Raw genomic sequence first — 22,209 nt, 5'->3', positions numbered from 1 at the left:
AATGTAAGAATCATAACTTCAAACAGACCTTTTGTTTTAAAGGTATATCTTTTTAAGTCATTTACAGTTGACCCTTTACCAGCATGGGTTTGAATTGCACGGGTTCACTCATAAGCTGTTTTGTTGTTGTTTCTTAAATCAACTGTATTTTCAATCCGCAGTTGGGAATCCACGTATGTGGAAGGCTGACTTAAGTTACATGTGGATTTTTTACTGTGCAGGCAGCCGGTGCCCCTTACTGTCACATTGATCAGTGGTCGCACATAGAAAAGATTTATTTGCAGTTTGGGGAATTTAATATTCTAGAGCAGCGGTTCTCAACCTGTGGGTCATGATCCCTTTCGGGGGTCAGACGACCCTTTCACAGGGGTTGCCTAAGACATACAGTTGTGAAGTAGCAACAAAAATAATTTTATGGTTGGGGGTCACCACAACACGAGGAACTGTATTAAAGGGTCACGGCATTAGGAAGGTTGAGAACCACTGTTCTAGAGGAACTTGTTGGTAATGTGTGTGTGTTTCTGAGTTTGAAGGTGTTTTGAGCAACTTTACTTAAAAGCTAGGGATTTAAAAAGTAAAATGCAGTATTTAGTGATGAAGCAAAGTGCTCTAATTTCACACTTCCCCAGGACCTTAAAGCATTAGGATTCTTGATACTGTGCTCAAATTCAAAACCTCCATGCTTCTATTTCTGAAAAATGTTTACATATAAAGTTGAGACTCCGACTTTGCTGCCTTTCACCTCGATGGTCCACTCTTTGCTCCTGGCACATACCCTGCACTTTCCATTCCTGTGTCTTTGCTTCTCATTCTTACACCCACTTTGGAATTCCTCCCCCCACCCCTTTTTATGTCTGAATCAGGGTGGGGAACCTTTTCTCTGCCAAGGGCCATTAGGATATTTATAACATCATTCATAGGCCATACAAAATTATCAACTTAAAAATTAGCCTGCTATGTTTGGTCAAGCTAATTTTGTGAGGCGTGTGATGTTAGCTGGTATTGATTTTGTGGGCCTTAGGTGGCCCGCGGGCCAGACATTCCTCATCCCTGTCTAAATCATAATGTCCTCCAAAAGTCTATCCTGGTTGCTTTTTTTAAAAAAATATATTTATATTTATTTTGTTGTTGTTATTAGAGAGCAAAGGAGAGATAGAAACATCAATATGAGAGAAATACATCAATTGGCTGCCTCCTGCACGCCCCCTACTGGGGATTGAGCCTGCAACCCAGGCATGTTAGCTGACCGGCAATAGAACCGGGACCTCTCAGTCCACTTAGCCACAGCAGCCAGGCTAACCTGGTTGCTTCTTGAAGATGCACCTGGCAGTCTTGCCTCCAGCCCTGAAGTGTTCATTTTCTGCCAAACACCTCACTGGGCCTTTCCTGTGTTACTAATAGCCCTACCCTAGACTGTGAACTTACTGAGGATAAGGAGCTATGCTGCATTGTGGTCCTGTTTTACTTCACCGACTTGCTTGCACTTCACTTAATGTTATTTCAGTAAATGAATGTTACATTTGACCTGCTTCCCTAGGTTCCTTCATTAATATATCACAGATGATTGCCTGTGTGGGACAGCAAGCCATCAGTGGCTCCCGAGTGCCAGATGGCTTTGAGAACAGGTCCTTGCCTCACTTTGAAAAACACTCAAAGGTAAGCAGTGGTGGACCAGGTAAAACATTGAAGGATGACCATCAGCAGTGCAGAAGAGAGTAAGTGAAGCTCTGTGGCTCTAAGCAAGTCCTGGAGGTGTCATGTAAGGGCAGGCGCTGCTCAGGGTTGTTATTCCCACTTCAACCCAAACTGAGTCGCCTAGAAGGAGCCTTGTTAAACTTAGAGCTATAAAACTTGAACAATGCCCCCTTGTATATTTTCTCTCCGAGGAGGAAGATTTCAGGTTCCCATCCAACTTAAGTAATCAAAATGAATACTTACCTCATGTATACATTCAATCTGTGTGCTTGTTTGGGGGCCACTTACATAAAAGTAGAAGGATTTTAAAATAGTGGCAGTATAAACCACATTAAATCTACCAGGGAATTTCAGGTTCTCCTCTGGAATTCTCACATTCAGCTTTTAAATGACTTCTGACTTCTATTAGCCTTTGTGGTTTGGGCACTAGTATAAGCAGAGAGAGACAAGCCTATGCTGAGGTTGTTCTGGGATTCAGGGACAGGCAACCATTAAATCTGTAGTTAAGGAACTCAAAGTAGATTTGGTCACTCAGTAAATTCTGGATTTGGAGCCCCAGCTGCCCCTGCCCCATGGAACTGCAGTTTTTTTGTTCATCCCTCCTGAGGAAATAGGGCTGCTGTACCGAGATATGTCGATAGTCTCTGTATCCGGTAGCCCCAGGAACCATTCAGGTCCTCTGCCTAAGATCAGAATTCACTAGAGGTCAAGCAGATAAGTGATCGCTGGAATGGTACCTGTCTGCTTGTCAGGCTCAGACTTGTAAGGCAGCCTGACTAATTTAGAGGAGAGGCATCTAGATTTCCCGGTCCCTGGACCAGTGCTAGATTAGACTTCGGGATATCTGTGCTTGCTTAGAAATATCTGTGAGTGCACCAGCTGCCCCTTGAACAAAATAAGGAAACAGGGTGGTCCGTTCATCTAGATTGTCCTCTAAGGAACATAGGCCTATCCGGATCAAAGGCCATTTGGCCATTTCACATGGTGTTTTACATATGCATGTATTTTGTACAGTATCATTGAAATTCATTGTATATGTCATAGTCACCCATTCAAAGTGTACAGTTCCATGACTTAGTAAATTCACATAGCTGTGTGATCATCACCATAATCTAATTTTAGACATTTTCAGCATCCGAAATGGAACCCCATAAACATTAGCAACACGTGGTTGTGTTTTGGAGGTGGGCACGCCTGGCCCACAGGAAGGATGTCTTTAAGGGAGACATTGTTTCCCAGGGAATGGGCCGGCTGCTACAGTCAGTGAATGCCCTCTGAGGTCCTTGACTGCCTGCCTGCTCTGGATAGCAGCCCGGGCTTTGGTTTCTCCCCCCTGAGCTACTTGCCTGCCACTGGCACCAGCACCAGCCCTGGCTGGGACCTCGCCCTCCTTGTCTCTGGTAAGGGTGGGTTGTGCCAAATCATTTCTCCTTTAGGACAGGGTATGTATAGCCTGCCACTTCATGAGAGTACAGTGGCCAGATAGTTATAGCTTGAAGGTGTGGCATTTTCTGATTTGAATGGGTTTTGGAATGGTGGACCTTGAACTTTTTTTGTTTGTTTGATTTTTCTTTTTGTTCTACCTCTCTTTAGCTCCCAGCTGCCAAAGGCTTTGTGGCTAATAGCTTTTATTCTGGTCTGACACCAACTGAGTTTTTCTTCCACACAATGGCTGGCCGGGAAGGTCTAGTCGACACAGCTGTAAAGACAGCTGAAACAGGATACATGCAGGTAATTTGAAGAAATGTAGGCCATTAACAACCGAGTAGGACAGGGCTCTGTGGATTTTGACTGCTGAATGTTTATATATTTTGTACATGAGCTAACATTTATTCAGTCTTGGTATTTATAAGGAAAAATTAAGAAACATAACTGCCCTAGAAATAAACACAAAAAAGGTTAATATTGATGTTCTATGTACCACAAATGATCAAGACAAGGCCAGAGCCACACATACCAGGGCTCTGTTGGAGGAGAATGTGGATGGAGGTGCGTCCCGGGACATACCATTGGATTTCACTGAGCTCTGGTTCCTAATGCATGCAAATGGGCGTGGTGACACATACCTCCTGTTGATCTAGAGGACTCTGCTGCTCACTTTGCAACTCTTTATGTAACTCATTATTAGTATCATTCTAATTGACTCCAAGAACCTATTTTGGCACCTGCAGGAGAGCTCGGCTCTCCACTGTGTACAGTCTAGGATAATAGGCTCAGGGGGACAGGGTTCAGCTAGGTTTCCTGTGCCTGTGCTTCTCAGACTGCCACAAAGGCACCCCTACTGGAAAAGGAGTGGAGACACATTCCTACTTTGTTCTTCCATAAGACCACAAGCAAAGGATTTTTCTTTTCAGTCTAATTTTTATTTTTACTCTGTGTACTCCATAATACATGTTTGTTTAACTTTAATGTTTTTACCTACTTATAACACCAAGTAGAGTTAACACTTCAAGTTGGTGGGCCATGATCCCGCTGTAGCTTTGTGTCCCTTCTCTCCCCACTGTGGATCCCAATTTGAGAAGCATGGCCCTTTGCAAACTGGGAAACGAGGATTGATAATTCAGAGATGTGAATGATGAGCCAGAACAAACAAGGTTGATGAGGGTGAAAATGAACTCAAGTCAGTATGTAGACACCTATTTCTGTAACCTCTCTGTGCCTCATGTGTCATAACTGATGTTTCCCTTTTAATCATCTCTTGATGGAAAATTGCCCTTCTGTTATGAAGTGTGTTGCTTTTGTCAAAAACCCAACACACTGTGAAATGCTTTTAGCATTCTTACTAGAATGTCTTTTGACTTCACTTTTTGTCTTTACCTTTTGGAGTAGAGTATGACTTTCCCGGAGCAGTGTGTTAACCTAGAACAAATTAGTTCTGGCATGAGGGATTTTTGAAGTTGCCTGGAGGAAGATTTCTTTCTCCTTAACTCACTGAGCCTCTGTCACATTGCTGCTGCAGTGTGTTCTGCTGGTGTGAGGTGTTTTCCTAAGCAGTTTGAGAACAGGCTGCTGCCTGCTGATTCAGACACAATGCTGCCCCTGTTCTCCCTTCTTTCCCCCTGTCCCAGAGGAGGGTCTGCACCTGATCCTCTGTAATTCATATTGAAGTCCACAGGGGTCCTAGATTAAGTTGTGTTTAGAAATGCAAAGCGATTGCATTAATTTATACCTTAGGGAAAAAGAGAGGGAAGGCAAAGCAGGCTAGGAAAACAGTGTTTGCGTATTCCTTTGGGGTTGATGGGGTTTAGATTGCATGTATTGTGTAAAACACACTCAAGTGCTGGAGGGTGGAGCATATTCTAAATTCCACTGGCCCGGCTAGTGAGGCACTCTGGCCTTGTTGTTCTTGGGGTCAGAGGAATCTTTTTAAGGGATTCCTAATAAAATGTTTTTATGTGGTTAAAGGGCTGGTAACCTTGGAACTTAGAGTCGGAAATCTCATTCTCTGCACATGTGACTAGTCTTCCCAAAGCCCTGAGCTTTGTTTCCCGTTTCTTTCCCTTCAGAGAAGGCTTGTGAAGTCTCTGGAAGATCTGTGTTCACAGTATGATTTGACCGTCCGAAGCTCTACAGGAGACATTATACAGTTCATTTATGGAGGAGATGGCTTAGATCCTGCAGCTATGGAGGGAAAAGATGAACCCTTGGAGTTTAAAAGGGTTCTGGACAACATCAAAGTAAGATTTAGTATTGTATCTGGGGTTGGACTGTTTTTGAGGACATTTCTTTAGAATGGAGGTACCCTTTGAAAAATCACACACAGCCCTGGCCGGTTTGGCTCAGTGGTTGGAGTGTTGGCACTTGGACCAGAGTCTCGGGTTCAATTCTGATCAAGGGCACATACCTCAGGTGCGATTAGGTCCCTGGCCAGGGTCGTGCAGGAGGCAGCCAATTGATGCATCTCTCTTACATCAGTGTTTCTCTCTCTCTCTCTCTTTCCCCTCCATCCTCCCCCCCCCCCCTCTCCCTACCACTCTATCTGAAGATAAATGGGGAAATGTCCTTAGGTGAGGATACATAAATAAAATAAAGGAAAATCACACACAGTTAATGCTCAATTGTATTTTCCCAACTACTGGCTTAGTATTTGTGTGTGTGTGTGTGTGTGTGTGTGTGTGTGTGACTCTGCATAATTTTTCCGAATATTAAAGGAGAAATATTTTCTCATTTTCAAAGTCTAGTATTAGTAGTAATCAAATGCCAATACAAGAAGGCTTTGGTTTCTGTGTAATAGAGGCCATTGTTATAAGTTGGTGTTGAAAAGCAGGCATATTTCACATATTTTAGCAGGAGGTATAATTTAGAGCAACTTTTTTGGAAGGTAGTTTGAATTTAATGTGGTGGGTGTCTTTGGACCCCATAGTTCCATTTCCAGAAATCTACCCTATAGAAATTATCTAAACATGCAAAGAGTGTTTTCCCAGCATTGTTTGTGATAGAGACGGACCATCAATGGAGGACAGCTCAGGTACATGGTAATCCGCCTGTGCATTAGGGTGATATGTGGCTGTTAAAACTTTGGGGAAATCCCATGAGCTTAAAATATTTGGGATTTTTGAAAACAACAATTTGTATTTTTTTTAATATGTTTTTTATTGATTTTTTAGAGAGAGGGGAAGGGAGAGAGAGATAGAAACATAGATGTGAGAGAGAACCATCAATTGGCTGTCTCCTGTGCACACCCCCTACTGGGGATTGAGCCTGTAACCTGGGCATGTGCCCTGACCGGGAACCAAACCGGGACCTCTCAGTCCATGGGACGATGCTCAATCCACTGAGCCATACTGGGCAGGCAACAGTTTGTATTTTAAATGCAAACCTAGGTTGGAGCGAAGTTTGAGGAGTAATGGGACAATACCCACTGACTAGCCCAGAAGTCTTTGTATAAGGTGGAGTTTCAGTTTACCCTGTTTTCACCTTCATATTAAAGGTAGAGTCTAAAATTTGTTTTGAAGGGAAAAAAACATCACAGATTGCCAGAAGATTCCTCTAAGTGAAGTTGTCCTGTCTCTTGTACACTCTTTCATTCAATGTTGCCCCCTTCTCTGTTGCCCCGCTCATAACACCGTTTCCTTTAATACTCGAGGCAGTCTTCCCGTGTCAGAGCGAGCCTGCTCTCAGCAGAAACGAGCTGGTCCTGACCACCGAGTCCGTCATGAAGAAGAATGAGTTCCTCTGCTGCCGGGACAGCTTCCTGCAGGTAAGCTCCATGCCGAGCACACCGGCCTGGCTGTCCCAGGAAAATCGTCCGCCAAGTTCTGGCAGGTGAATTTCCTGGGCTGGGAGGGTTTTATGTACGAGTGTTTCTTCGTTAAAAAATTCAAGAATGGCCTAGGCCAAATCTCAACAACCAACGGGAAGAATTTGTCTCATGTCTTTCTTAGTTTATGGCTCTCACACAAGTGTTTTCCTATTAGAAGAAAAATGCTAGAGAACTGGGTTTTTTTTAACCCTACCCCTGTCCACACCCTACAGTCACTTTCCTATGCTGTGGAACAGCTCTTTAGTCATTCTGAATCCCAATCACTTTTATTGGTAGTGGTGTTGTTTCAGTACCTTTTTTGTTATCTTCCCATTGATTTTTTAGATAGAGTGGAAGGGAGGGAGGGGGAGAGAGAGAGAGAAACATCTGTGTGAGAGAGACACATCGAATGGCCTCTTCCCACACAACCCCAACCAGGGCTGGGAATCGAACCTGAAACCCAAGAATGTGCCCTTGACTGGAATCAAACTCAAGACCCTTCAGTCCACAGGTCAATGCTCTAACCACTGAGAAAACCAGCCAGGGCAGTGCCTTTTATTTTAAATTGCTCTTTCTCTTCCTATGGAGTCTGCCTTCCTTACTCTTTTTTTTTTTTTAATCCTCACCCGAGGACATTTTTTGCATTTATCTTCAGATAGAGCAGGAGGGAGAGAGGGGAAGAGAGAGAGAGAAACATCGATGTGAGAGAGACACACCAACTGGTTGCCACCCACACAACCCCAGCCAGGGCCAGGGACAAACTGCAACCGAGGTACATGCCCTTAGCGGTAACCGAACTAGGGACTCTCTGGTCCACGGGCTGACGCTCTAACCTCTGAGCCAAACTGGCCAGGGCTGCCTTCCTTATTCTTCAGGGGAACAGTTACCTTGATATCCTCTTAGGGTTTTTTTGTTTGTTTTTGTTTTTTTAATGTCACTGACCTGCATAAACAGCTCTTCCCTATTTGTTATGGTGGTTATGATCAAAAGCAAAGGGATACGGCAATTAGTACCTTGTTTCCTTTGTGTACTGATCAGTGAGTCCAATGTAGCAAAAAAATCAGTAGGAATGTGTCCCTTTCAGTACATCAAAAATAAAGCTGCAAGTGAAATGTCAAGAATGCTTTTAGTTAAGGGAGCTCTTCACTTCTTCCTTTCATATGTTGAGGACTGAAAGGTGGAAAAGAGAATCTTTTTAATATTCTTAAAATCAAGAGTATGGCCAGGTTCAGTGCCTTTGTTTTGATTTTTTTTCCAATGATTTTCCCCCCCCCACTAACAAATTAGAATTGTGATTTTGTTTTTCTACATAATTATATTTACTTATTTATTTCTCTGTTTATCCTTGAAGACCTTAACTGAGACAGGCTATGAGAAATATAACGAGGTAATGCACTTGGCATGCGGTGACCGCTGAGCACAAGGAGTGAACTAAAGCAGCACTCAGCTGCTGGCCAGCCCTGGAGACAGCAGGTGTCCATCCCAGTGCTGGCCAGCATGCCCCCCTGTTCATCACTGTGGACGGCTCTCTTGCTTGCCTGTGATGGGTTAACGGTGACCTTCTGACCAGCAGTGTTTGTTTAGGTGGCGAGCACTCATTCAGCCGTCACTGTCACACACTGCAGATCCTGCGGACACAAAGATGACTGAACATGTCCTTGCCCTTCAGTAGCTCACAATCTGATGAATTCAGTTTTGCCAAGAGGGTGCAAAACCCACTGGCCAGAGCAGAGGCAGTGGATGGAGGCAGCTCCCGACCCTGCCAGCGGCCGATGCCCGTGCTCACAGGCTGCTACGGCACGAGTGTGAGAATTTACCTGCTGGTCAATCGTGTGATTAATTGCCTGTCATTTGCTATGTTGTGAGTTCCCTGTAGTGTGCATGGGTTGATTCAGCTGAATTCTTAGTAGCTTATTTCGGTTTTCATTTCTCAAAAAATGAGCTTTTTTTTTTAAACTCCAGAATATCTAACTTTTGTGTAAGGAATGCCATTTCTTTCAGCAGAGCCACTGGAAGCGGGTCCCTGTGGGTGGCAGCTGAAAGGTCTCATTTCCAGCGCCCAGTCTGGGGAATGGTTCAGGCGTGTCCTCTCTACTGTGTGTGCCGAGTCCCTCACAGATGAAAGTCCCCGGTCTGCTCGGTCGTAGGCTCTGGTTCCGGTTTCCCTGCTCCAACAGGTGGGGCAGCCTGGCGATCAAATGGCAGCGTCTGAGCCCAGAGGGCTTTCAGAAGCTCACCCTGCAGGATACAGCGGTGGCTGGAGAAGTGGCTGGGGGAGGAAGTCAGCAATGTGAGAGCCTCTGTACACGGTCAACATAGAAAAGTGAAGTGGCAGAGAGTGTCACTGCCTTGGAGTAGCCCCACTGTCAGGCAGAGTCGTGCCCGGAGAGTGCTCCCCCGCCTCCTGCTCTAGTTTCTGCTCTGGTTTGCAGTCACGGGCTGTATGTGAAAATGCAGTCTCAAACTCATAATTAGGAAGTACGCCTGGATAGTTTCTTTAAAAAGAGTCTAAAGTTTTCAAGTTCTTGCAAATAAGTAAAAGTCCTTTCTATGTATAGTGATGGCTGAATGGCACAGTAACCCTCCGTGTATCTCCACACTTTCTCAATGAGAAGAAGGCAAATTGACCACAAAAATGCCATGTTCATGAACGAGGGATAGCCAAGGTGTGATGGACCCCTCCAGGTAGCCCCTTGGTCACCTGGCTTAAGGATAGAGACTAAAATTTGCAGTGGGCAAAGACAGTGCAGAAAGCCCTGCCCCAAGAGCAGACTTTGGAGAAATCGTCTGACTTCATGGAGAGCCTTGGCCAGGTGCCTGGCCTCCTTCAGCCCTCTGCTCTGGGGTGATGGGGTTAATGCTGTGCTACCTCCTAGGGAGGTCTCACTGAGCCATGGACTGTTTCACTTCAGAAAAGGTAGTGACAGAAATTGCTAGGTAGTCTGGGAGGCTTAGGAGATTTCATTTTGCAGGGTTAGCATAGCACTGGGTTAGTAAGTGTTAAGCTCTCTCTAGGTACCATATAGGGTTTGTTTTTGCAAAAAGTGGACTTCTGGTTCAGTCTGCTTTTTAAAACATTTGACATTTGTTTCAGACAAAACTGGAGGCGCTTTCAGCTGTGTGATATTAAACCAGGAGACTTGGGGCAGGGCGTGCTGGTCTTCTCCTTGGGGGCCCCCCCGCCAACCTCAGAATCCAGAAACCTCGTGAGGCTGTTAGCCACCACAATCAGCAGTCCACCCTTAGGCCAGCTCACTGGTCTGTTCATGCAGCTGGACGTCTACAGGTGGCCAGAGTGCCATTCACATTCACTGTCACCACCAGTTTCCCAGAGTCATCGAGGACAACTGCCTCCCAGAGGGCTGCTGAGGGGAAGTGCGGTCTGTCCACTCTCCTCGTATTCTCCAAAGGCCCCTGGATCAGAATAGCAGCCGCTTGCTGGTCCCAGGACTGTGTTCCAGTGACCCCTGATGGTGTGTGCATGGTGTGTGCATGGTGTGTGCTGTGAGCACACGTGAGAAGTGCTCTGAGGCACTCCTGTCGTGCTTGGGTATGACCCCTGGGAGTGGGACTCTGCCGAGTGGCTCGTGACAGCACAGCACATGCCTGTAAGCACTCCCTGAGGGGAGGTGCTGGCTGACCTGGTTCTAGGAGTGAGCACGGGGCCGGTTCAGTTCACAGACACGTCAGTTGTAGAACGGGTGGGCTTTGTCCCCGTGGGGTGGTCACCAGAAGACTTTGCGTCGGGTCCATAGTCGTTACCCTGCCCTGGGTACCGTCCACATGATGGACTTCTCGTCTCCTCGCTCCGTTTGTCGCCATCCTGCGCTTGGAGTGCTGTTCTTTCCATCCTTTTTCTTTGTGTGTGTGTGTGTTTGCTTTTTACCTTTGCAGGGACAGCAAATATATTGCTGTTTCATTTCTAGCTTTAAGAGTGGTTTCCAAGAATCTTCCAGATTTCTAATTGTTGGGCAGGGAGTGTGGACAGGGAGTGATGCAGAGGTGAGGGGGAACTGCGTGTGGGAGCGTTTCCTTTAGAGGAAGGCAAGCTCAAAGCATGTGTTTGAAATGTATGTGATGTCTGTGAAGCTTTAGCTCGTAAGTATCTAACTAGATCATAACAATTTAAGAAGAGATTCTAAAATTAATCAATCTAGAGACTAAAAGCGTAGCTGGTGCACTTGTGCCTGCACCGGGCGGTGTGAGTGCAGGCAGTGTGATAGCCAGAGAGCAAGAAGGCAGCAGGTTCGAAGGCATTTCCGGGTGTCGCTCCCGTGTGCGACAGGGCAGGCCCGGGAGTGGCTGGTGCGTGCCTTTGCTGAAGCGTCATTGGAGGAAAATGCCTTAGGAAACCTCCAGGGTGTGGACGATCTGGTGTATCTCTTGGAAAAACATTTTGCAATAGAAACTTTATTCATATTGTATCCCTTATATATTTAGCAATCACTAAAATATGATGGACTCATCACACATCATGTTATCCACTTTACTGAGAAATATACAACTGAGGTATACTGTGTAATCTTTCAGGAAATACAAAAATTCATTAAGGGGGTTTCTGAGAAGATCAAGAAAACCCGAGATAAATATGGCATCAATGATAACGGCACAACAGAGGTAAGTGGCCTTCCCCGGAGGGTGGGAAAGACACTGAGGGATTTTCAGGCGCTGCCAGTCCTCACTCTGCACTTGGTTTGTTCTCCAGCCCCGTGTGCTCTACCAGTTGGACCGGATCACCCCCACCCAAATAGAAAAGTTTCTGGAGACCTGTAGGGACAAGTACATGAGGTAGGGATGCTCATGGTCTTAACTGCTGGGCAGTCTCATGGGCCTTGTATCCTTCCTGTTTCCCCATGGAAACAATTCTGCACCAGCACCACTTACTGCCAGTATTTGAGCAGGTTTGTCACCTCTTACCTGGGGATTCCAGTGGGTAGATACACTGGATGATCCAAGATGTGGAAATAATGTAAAGACATTTCCAAGTGTTTTCTCCCCACAGCGAAACTGCCAATGTATTTGACAAGTGCCACCTGCTGTCTTAACCTTCAGTACCACTTGTTAGCAGGCTCTTAGATCTTCTTCAGGCAAAACACATTTGGGCCCAGTCATTGCACTGACCACAGTAGCCACACAGCATTCACTTTTCTTGTTGGACCCTCTGAGCATTGTGTCTCTGCCTGCACCTGTCACTGATCTGTGCCGGGTTCTTCCTCTGTCACAGCACAGAGTGGCTCATTGCCAATTCCTTCCAGACTCTAAAGGCATCTGCATTTTCTCTGTTGAAAGGAGATAACCAGAAACCTCCTGCAGTAGTTTTGTTGGGCTTTTCACCTATATCTTTCTTTTCTAGGGCACAGATGGAGCCAGGTTCTGCAGTGGGCGCACTCTGTGCCCAGAGCATTGGCGAGCCAGGCACTCAGATGACCCTGAAGACTTTCCACTTTGCAGGCGTGGCCTCCATGAACATCACCTTGGGTGTGCCCCGGATCAAAGAGATCATCAACGCTTCCAGGGCCATCAGGTGCCCGCCTCCGTTTCCCTTCTGCTCCCATAATGCCTGTCATGTTTTTCAGAAACAATGATTTTCTTGTCAGATGTGCTATTAAAATGAGCACTATCTCAAACTTCAGTGGCGTACTCTGCCAGTCATACTTTTGTCTTTAAAAAAAACCGCTTGAGAAAAAAAAGTTGAAACTAGATACAGTCAAAATTGAAAAATGGTTCTTTTTGGCCACAGGTCCATGAAAGAGAAGAACATTGAAAAACTACTGGAAAAATGTTAGCAGTGTATCAGTGTAGATTTGAAACTTTTGATGTCATATTCCCAGCCTGACCAGACTGACTGATGTGTCCATACTTGGTCATGTTCTGTGGCTCCCACATGATTTTATGACAGGAGTTGTAGGTGATCTGAGTCTAGAAAAGATGGAATATGTCACAGTGCCTTTGGTGACAAGGTGATGGCTCCGCTGTGACCTGAATCTAAAGCACTGGCAGTGCTGAGCGAGGAAAGCTGCCGAGGCCCCAGAGCAGCAGCTGTGGCCTGAATCTAAAGCACTGGCAGTGCTGAGCGAGGAAAGCTGACATGGCCCCAGAGCAGCAGCTGTGGCCTGAATCTAAAGCACTGGCAGTGCTGAGCGAAGGAAAGCTGCCGAGGCCCCAGAGCAGCAGCTGTGGCCGTTCGGGCGACGGGCTCTGCCTGCCTCCTCTGGGCTGGTCAGGTCTGCAGAAGTGCATGTCCAGGGGACACCACCCAGGACAGTGAGGATGGAAGCTGAGAGCTTGGGATCGGAGGACTGGAGGTGTCCTGGAGAGTAGGTAATAGGGGCAGGGGAAAGAGATGGAGGAAGCTGTAGTACACAAGGGGCCAATGTACTCAGGGAACAGGATTAAATTAACTACTTATTGGGACCAGAGAGGAAGAGGTAGGTTCACTGGGTCAGAAAGAATTTTCCGAGAGTCGTTCACTGGGAGAGTGGTTTGCCTCACGAGCCCCAGAAATGGTAACTGCAGGAGGATGCCTGCAGGAGCACGCTCGACGCACCGTGAGTGCTTCGGGGTTGCAGTGGCTTTCAGCATCCGATCCAGGTAGACTTGACCCAGCAGCCTCCTCGGGCAGCCTGCTCCTGGTGCCGGAACAGTTTTACCTTCGTCTCGCAGCACTCCGATCATCACGGCTCAGCTGGACAGGGATGATGATGCGGATTACGCTCGCCTTGTGAAAGGGAGAATTGAGAAAACCCTCTTGGGAGAGGTAAGGAGAAATCCCTCTTAATAATAAGAAAATTAGATCGGCAGTGTCTCGAGGAAGTATAGAAGCCAGTTGCAGTGGATATGCCAGTCAGTGTCCTTAAAAATTAGAGTGAGTAAGCTCTGGCTGGTAGGCCAGGTTGTGTGTTCGATCCCTGGTCTGGGCACATACAAGAAAAACCAATGTATGCATAAATAAGTGGAACCACAAAGTCGATGTTTCTCTCTCTTCCCCTGTCTCTCTAAAATCAGTGGGGAAAAAAGAATGAGCAGTGGATGATGTTGGAAAAGGGGAAAGTGACTAAGTTCTGATCTTCTGACATACAGATTTCAGAGTACATCGAAGAAGTATTTCTTCCTGATGACTGCTTTATTCTCGTCAAGCTGTCCCTGGAACGGATTAGACTTCTGAGGCTGGAAGTGAGTCACGTAATTAAATGTGTAGGGGAAGTCATCCTCCATCAGTCCCAAGCCAGGCGCTGATAAACTCTGGCAGGACCGCAGGGCGTCCGTCACACGCCCATGGCCCCAGCCCAGCAGCACCTGGCTGGCTGGGTGAAGGTTTCTGGATGGGCGAGTTGACCTTGCTTCTTATGCTGACATTTACGTGTAGGTAACAGCTGGAAGGTCGCCAGCCTTTCTCAGGACAGACTAAAGTGGGGGTGCAAGCTGAGTAACTTCCTGGCACCTTCCTCCTTCCCTCAGGTGGTTAGAATCCACACTAGTCTTCACACATTCCGTGCCCCGTTCTCTCAAGTACCGGGTTCGTGTGTTGTCTGTGTGAAGGATGACCCAGGCTGAGCAGCCAGTTCTCCAGGGTGGGGTTTGCCGGCTGGCTCCGGCACCTCCCTGTGCGGAGGAGTGGGGCCGCGCCGGGGTCAGCACGTGAGCAGCGGTGGTGAGATCTGTACAGGGCAGGAGTCACCGATGCTTCTCAATGGTCCCGGCTGCCCTGGCCGATTGGGCTCAGCGGTTGGAGCCTTAGCCTGCGGACCAGAGTCCCGGGTTTGGCTCCCACTAGGAGCACATACCAAAAGGGAAAAAAATTAAAGATAAAAAAAATAAATGGTCCTGGCCACCAACCATCCACCTCCCCGAACGCCCCTGGAGCCTGTCATGTTGCCATGAATTGAACATGCAATTTCAGGGAGAGGTATGAAAAAATTTTTTTATGATTTTTTATGACTAAAGCACAAATAAACATACAGTTTATAAACAAAGACACACTATATCTCTGGTATTAAAATTTCATGGTGAGGAGAGAGATTAGGGAAAAATGCCTGAAAGGGCTTCTTAGAGGGGCAGTGGTGGCAAAGGCTGAGAAACCCTGGAATCGAGGCTCCAGACCTGGCACGACCCGGGCACACCGCTCACACCTGCCACCTTGCAGGTGAACGCCGAGACAGTGAGGTATTCCATCTGCATGTCCAAGCTCCGCGTGAAGCCGGGTGACGTGGCTGTGCACGGCGAGGCTGTGGTGTGCGTCACCCCCCGAGAGAACAGCAAGAGCTCCATGTACTACGTGCTGCAGTTCCTGAAAGAGGATCTTCCCAAGGTGAGGCGACAGCCTCCTCAGGGCCCTCCCACCAAAAGCCAGGACATTTGTAAAGGGGAGACCACATTTACCTCTGATGTGACTCGGCTCCAGCACTCCCTAAGGGCTGCCACCACAGAGACTGAGCTGGCGCCCTTCTTCATATCCTCTTTGCCACACTCAAAGGAATCAATCGGTTTTTTCTTCTTAGCGCTGTCATGCCAACTCTGTTAGATTCCTCTCTATTCTTTCTTAAAACTGATGATGTAAAAGGACGAGGTTCGCTGAATGACTGCTTTCTCCCAGATCCCCAGAACGGGACAGGCATGCTTAGGTTGGGTAGGCTACTGATACTCACCACTGAGAAATGGGAATGAGCCCAGTAGAAAGCCCAGGGCTTGATGTTCCACATTCTCACTGCTGCCGTGGTTTCTGAGGCTACCACGTTGGTGGAGGCCATGGGCACTGCAGGGTCTCAAACCTTCGGTGTCTCTGAATGCAGGTGGTGGTGCAGGGCATCCCAGAGGTGTCCAGAGCTGTCATCCACATCGACGAGCAGAGTGGAAAGGAGAAGTACAAGCTCCTGGTGGAGGGGGATAACCTGCGGGCAGTCATGGCTACTCACGGTGTGAAGGGCACCCGAACCACCTCCAACAACACATATGAGGTACTGATCATACCCAGGGTCCCCTTACAGTCATCCTGTCTCCCTTGGAGCCCCCTCCAGGCCTGGAGCTGGTTCCTGGCACACTCCTCAGACTTGCTGTTTGCTCTGGGTCTATAACTAAAGATCTATTTCTGGAAAAGAGCGTGGGGCTTGCCATGAACCTCAGGACAGAGGACAGAGAGGTTGGGTAGCACCCCGGAAGTGACTGCTTCCACTCATCCTGGCTCTCTGTAGGTGGAGAAAACCCTTGGCATTGAAGCTGCCCGGACAACTATCATCAATGAGATCCAGTACACGATGATCAACCACGGCATGAGCATCGACAGGAGGCATGTGATGCTGCTGTCCGACCTGATGACCTACAAGGTGACCAGGGGCGGCCGAGTCTCAGGAGGATGAAGCTGTCGAGCTTCTGAGACATGTACAGTACATGGCTGTGATGCCACAGAGAGAAAATAAGATGTCACCTTCCCCCAAAAACCAGGGTGGTCAGGCTGGGGTTCTGGGAAAATCCCAGTATGCACATCGCAACTTCATAGCATGAGATGGAGAATGGATTCTTATTAGAAATTTTATCCTAAAGCAAAGCTAGCCATTGCCAAAAGCTCAGGGATTTCCTGGTAAACAGGTGTTTATTCCCTACTAAACCCATCTGTCACACTTCTTCTGTAGCCATTTCCAGGAAAAGAAATAAATTAACATGATCTAACTGAGTTAGGTTGGTTGGTTATATTCCCCCCCCCCCCAAAACTGTCTCCCCTCTAGCAGTGCCATAGGACAACAGGTTTTGTGACCCTTCCCATTCAAGCCTATACTGGACTGCGAGATGTTCAGAAACCAGTTGGGAGATACAGCACATTCCCACCACCTGAAGTGAAGGCTGTCCTTTTTTATTTACTTAATCCTCTCCTGAGGATATTTTTTCCATTGATTGGGGGGGGGGGGGCACGTTGATGTGAGAGACGCATCGAATGGTTGCCTCCTGCTACCTGGGCCAGGGAGTGAACCTGCAACTCAGATACGTGCTGTTGACCGGGAATCTGACGCATGACCCTTTGGTGCCTGGCTGGACTCTAACTATTGAGCCATACCAGCCAGGCCACGGCTGTCCTTTTTAAGTCTCCCCATTTGGTCTTACCCTGTGCATATATTGTGTTGCTGTAGTTTCAGTAAACAGTCTTACCCTGTGCATGTATTGTGTTGCTCTAGTTGCAGTAAACAGTCTTACCCTGTGCATGTATTGTGTTGCTGTAGTTGCAATAAACAGTCTTACCCTGTGCATGTATTGTGTTGCTCTAGTTGCAGTAAACAGTCTTACCCTGTGCATGTATTGTGTTGCTGTAGTTGCAGTAAACAGTCTTACCCTATGCATGTATTGTGTTGCTGTAGTTGCAGTAAACAGTCTTACCCTGTGCATGTATTGTGTTGCTGTAGTTGCAGTAAACAGTCTTACCCTGTGCATGTATTGTGTTGCTGTAGTTGCAGTAAACAGTCTTATCCTGTGCGTATATTGTGTTACTATAGTTGCAGTAAACTATACTGGGCATGCCGTTTTTATGCTGACTTTTTAAAATTTTAACACATTTTCCATGTTGTTACGTAGTGTTTAAGTATACTTTTAAAATAATCCTCTGAATGAAAACACCTAAATGTACTTAACTCTATCCCTGCTTTGAGATTTTTTTTTCTTTATTGATTTTAGAGAGAGGGGAAGGGAGAGGGAGAGAGAGAGATAAACATCGATAAGAGAGAATGTCAATTGGCCACCTCCTGCATGCCCCCCACTGGGAATTTGGCCCACAACCTGGGCATGTGCCCTGACTGGGAATCGAATCAGCAACCTCTTGGTGCAAAGGTCACACTCAACCCCTGAGCCACACCAGCTGGGCTGCTTTGAGATTTTTTTTTTATCCTCACCTGAGGACATTTTTTTTTTTTTTTTTTTTTTTTTGCATTTATCTTCAGATAGGAAGAAAAGGAAGGAGGGAGAGAGAGAGAGAGAAACATCGATGTGAGAAGACACATCAAGTGGTTGCCACCCACACTACCCCAACCAGGGCTGGGGACAAATCGCAACCAAGGAATGTGCCCTTAGCGGGAACCAAACCCGGGACATGGGCCAACGCTCTAACCCTTGAGCCAAACTGGCCAGGGCCTACTTTAAGATTTTTAAGTTTAGTTTTGAGCTCTTCAAGGCATCATAAACATCTTTAGAAGTACTCTCTTTTTTCTAAAATTAGATTCTTAATTCTTTGTTCAGTGGCTCTGCTTGTGCGTGTAAGGATCCATATTGTCCATGACTAATAACCTCATTGAGACACAGGTGGGACAGTAGGGTTAGCATTCTGTTCACACCTGAGGTTGTGACCTGACAACTACTGTATTTGGCTGATTTGTGCTTATTTTTTTGAGAGGGTGCCCTGGATGTGGTTTGGTTTGAGCTTCCATAGTGGCATGGGTACCAGTCTGACACATTTCTCTCTTGACACAGGGTGAAGTCCTGGGCATCACTAGGTTTGGCCTGGCGAAGATGAAGGAGAGTGTGCTGATGCTGGCCTCCTTTGAGAAAACGGCCGACCACCTCTTTGACGCCGCCTACTTTGGGCAGAAGGACTCCGTGTGTGGTAGGTGTGGTGTCTGAGCATTACCAGGGGCCTGGGCTGTTTGCAACTTAGAGCCTGGCTGGGGCTTTCTGGGAGATGAACAAACTGAGTGAGCAGAGCTTTTATTTTTTAAGAATAAGGTCACAGCCCTGGCTGGTTTTGCTCAGAGTCGGCCTATGGACTGAAGAGTTGCGGGTTCAACTCTGGTCAAGGGCACGTGCCTCAGTTGCGGTTCGATCCCTGGCCCTGGTTGGGGTGGTGTGGAAGACAACCAGTCAGTGGTCTCTCTCATGTCGAAGTTCTCTCCACCCCACCCCCATCTGAAAATCAATATATCCTTGCGTAAGGATTGAAAAAAAAAAAAACATAAAGTTACAGATCATGGATTTGGAACCAGTCAGTCTCATCTCCAGAGCTTGGTTGGAGCTTCCCGTGTCTCCCACGTCCATTAGAAGCCTGCTCTGTCAGGGCGTTCCGTTTGGGTCCAGGAAGAAAAGATCGACCCTGGGCTTGCAGGAGCTTTTCCCTCTGTGGAGTCGGCCGTACCGCTGCCGTACCCGCTGATGGCGAGGCTGGCAGGAGGGCCAGTGCCAGGTGTCCCGTTCAGCCTGACTCCCTGGGAAAGGCAGCCCCTGTGCTGGGCACCTTAAATGCCTGCATCTCAGCACCTCTGCGAGGTGTAGGTGCTAAGCCCTTTCACCAGTGAGAAGACCAAAGAAGCTCACTTGTCTGCCATCGAGTCAGACGGCAGTCTCCGTGCGCTGGCCTTCTCCCCAGCCACGCTGTATCTCTGACGGGAGCCCGGGGCAGGGAGTGTGAACAGGACCGTCACAGAGGCGCCTGCTGCCCACCTGGCTCCTCCCGAGTCCTGTGCCAGTGCCTGCTTTTACTCTCGCCTTTCTCACGCCAAGACCCTGCAGGCCTGAGGTGGGAGCAGTGTGAGGGGCTGGGTGCAGGAGGCTCAGTAGCCTCCCCAAGTCACAAACTCGTCAGCCCACTGAGGGATTCCAAGCCTGGCCACCATCCTCGCCTCCAGAGCTTCGTAGTGGCCATTTTCCATCTCGCCACATGCTCTTGTGTGGCTTTTGCCACACAGGTGATTTGCTAATGGTACGCTTCAGGTGAAGGAAAGGAGAAATTACACAATTCTTTAAGATAATAAAGGGTGAAAGGAAGAAAAGATAACAGAGATTGGGGCAAGGGAAGGCCAAAGCCAAAGTAAAGTAAGAGCAAGTCTGCTGGACAAGGATGCTGAGACCCAGCACCTCGACCTTGCCACCAGCATGTGGGGCCCTAGAGCCCTGCTGCCCTCCCACCCTCCCATGGCCCTGCCCATGGCCCTGCCCACTGCTCCCTCTCTCCACTACCAACCCCTTTAGGGGCCTGGCACAGCCACCCCACTCCCACTTTGAAATCTTCCCCCTCCTCCTGGTCCTTTACATGTTGTAGTGTCATTCCCCACTGCGTGTTGGTTTTTAGTTTGGTAGTTTGCCTCTCTGGTTTCCCAATAGCACAAAGCCCAGAATGTCGGAGGCACATGCTTGCTTGTTTCGGAGCCTGAAACCTGACACAGAGCCCAGCCTTTGGATCTTACAGAGCTGGAATGGGGCTCGGGAAAAGAATCTGCACCACCTCCTTATTCTGTCACTCTACAAGGAGCCCCTCCTTTGAGTGTTTCCAGTGAGGGCGGTGGCTCTCCCAAGGCTCGGGGCACCATTGAACCTGCCCCAGCCCTGGCCCCTGAGAACAGCCAACAACTTGCTGTTGCTGTTTCCAGGGGGATTGTCACATCATCGTATTGTCCTCTGATCGTATAGTCCTGTTGTTTGCTTTTCTTCTAGGCCCTCAGTTAAGCAAACACTGGGTGGCAAATTCGGGATTCCCTGAGCGTCATTCACCAGCCTTGCTGTCTAAATTGGTGCTACGGAGGGTCTCGGGCTCAGACGGAGAGAACTGCTGGGCCGTCTGACTCCAGCCAGCGGCCGGGCTGTGGGTGGGCGCTGCCCTTCCCCTGGTTAGAATTCCCTCCCCATCCAGGAGCATGGTGCCAGCCTGTGCTTTGCAGCCATCTCCACGTCAGATGAGGAGTAAAGCCACCAGCCCAAGTTCAACCACTGGCTGTGTAGTGGAGCTGGGACTCAAATCCCAGTTTCTGGATTCTATGTCAGTGTCTTTCTTTTTTTTTATCCTCACCCAACAACATTTTTGCATTTATCTTCAGATAGAGTGGGAGGGAGAGGGGCGGGGAGAGAGAGAAACATCGATGTGAGAGAGACAAACTGACTGGTGCCACCCACACGACCTCAACTGGGGCTGAGGACAAACTGTAACCGAGGTACGTGCCCTTAGTGGGAACCGAACCTGGGACTCTGGTCCGTGGGCCGACGCTCTAACCGTGGAGCCAAACTGTCCAGGACACATCAGTATTTCTGTCCTGACAACCCACCGTGTGTTAGAAGCTCTCTAATCTCCTTCTGGTTGGTTTCAGGGGTGTCCGAATGCATCATCATGGGGATCCCCATGAACATTGGAACCGGGCTCTTCAAGCTGCTCCACAAGGCCAACAGGGACCCGAATCCTCCCAGGAGGCCCCTAATCTTCGACACAAACGAATTCCACATCCCCCTTGTCACATAGTCCAGGGAAGAAGGAACCACTCTCTGACCTCGGCTCCTTGTCCTGTCTAGAAAGGGGCTTGAGACCAGAAGCTGCCTCAGCATTGTGCTCCCTGGCACAGAGACCCCGATGTCCCATCATGCCAGCAGCCAGGGAAGGCCCCCTGCGCCCCTGGGAGCAGCTCACCCTGTGACCCTGAACACCCTGCAGTGCTTGTTCCGGACAGCTGAGGTTCTGTGCACCTGCCGCACACCCTCCCTCCCTGACCTACAGTGAGGCCCCAGCCAGGCACCCTCACTCATCCCCGCCTCACCTGGCTGTCCGGTTGCTCCCAGGGGGTCTCACACCTGCCCGGGAATGAAGGGTCTGAGCCCCAGGGCCAGGGCACAGTCCCAGGTTTTCCATTCCTCCGTCCTGCCTGAATCTCAATGTGATGTACTCATGTAAACATTGTTACTATTATTTATTTGTTAAGTTTGAAAATTTTGGAGTTTTTGTTATTTGGTTTTACTTTTGAAACCAAGAAGCTATAGAAACCAAGAAAGCCAGCGTTGAAGCATCACTGAACAAGCTGGTTAAGCAAATGAGACAGCCTGGGATTGGTCATTGAGCCGAACTGTCTTGAGGCCCCGGCTGCTCTGAAGCCTGGCACAGGTGCCCTGGCTACCCTGTTGTCCCATCTACCTTGAGTTCCTACTGGTGGTGGCACCACCTTGTCAGAGTCGAGCCCATCTCCCAGGCCGCGGGGGCCTTGCCGGCCTGGGCCCGCTGCAGGAGGCCTGCGTGTGCTCGGAGCGGCTGAGCAAGGCTGGTCCAGCTGCCGGCACTGCCCGCGCAGCGCCCACACCTCCTGAAGTCATCGCCTGTGTGCTCACGGACAGGTGCAGAGCTGCTGGCCCTAGGAGGGCCCCCGGGGGCGGTGGCACCAGGTGCCAGCTGGAAGGGGTGACAGGGTCACCCAGACAGGAAGGAAGGAGGCGCACACAGGGTGGGGGTCACCTGGAGCTGGGGACTTGCCCCATTGGCAACAGCAGACTCCTCGAAGAGTAAACCCACTGTGACAATAGAAAATACATGTCAGCCAGGCTGCGAGGAGAGA

General features: G+C 48.4%; 1 protein-coding gene across 1 annotated transcript in view; it reads left to right on the top strand.

Annotated features, from left to right (window-relative positions):
• The window catches only part of POLR3A (RNA polymerase III subunit A), a 60,541-nt gene extending 39,380 nt beyond the window's left edge, over window positions 1-21,161 (top strand). The window contains exons 18-31 of the mRNA XM_036264938.1: window positions 1,538-1,656; window positions 3,289-3,426; window positions 5,202-5,372; window positions 6,782-6,895; window positions 11,468-11,554; window positions 11,643-11,725; window positions 12,291-12,461; window positions 13,601-13,694; window positions 14,018-14,110; window positions 15,081-15,245; window positions 15,727-15,891; window positions 16,126-16,257; window positions 18,383-18,515; window positions 20,983-21,161. Coding sequence (XP_036120831.1) covers window positions 1,538-1,656; window positions 3,289-3,426; window positions 5,202-5,372; window positions 6,782-6,895; window positions 11,468-11,554; window positions 11,643-11,725; window positions 12,291-12,461; window positions 13,601-13,694; window positions 14,018-14,110; window positions 15,081-15,245; window positions 15,727-15,891; window positions 16,126-16,257; window positions 18,383-18,515; window positions 20,983-21,131 — 1,814 coding nt within the window. The 3' untranslated portion in view covers window positions 21,132-21,161. The remainder of the gene's footprint in view (window positions 1-1,537; window positions 1,657-3,288; window positions 3,427-5,201; window positions 5,373-6,781; window positions 6,896-11,467; window positions 11,555-11,642; window positions 11,726-12,290; window positions 12,462-13,600; window positions 13,695-14,017; window positions 14,111-15,080; window positions 15,246-15,726; window positions 15,892-16,125; window positions 16,258-18,382; window positions 18,516-20,982) is intronic.
• The last annotated feature ends 1,048 nt before the right edge of the window (window positions 21,162-22,209 follow it).

The sequence above is a fragment of the Molossus molossus genome, unplaced genomic scaffold, assembly GCF_014108415.1.
Source record: "Molossus molossus isolate mMolMol1 unplaced genomic scaffold, mMolMol1.p scaffold_m16_p_17, whole genome shotgun sequence".
In the NCBI taxonomy this organism is placed as follows: domain Eukaryota; kingdom Metazoa; phylum Chordata; class Mammalia; order Chiroptera; family Molossidae; genus Molossus; species Molossus molossus.
Note: the sequence above shows the minus strand (reverse complement) of the source record. Positions and strands in the feature narration are given on the sequence as shown.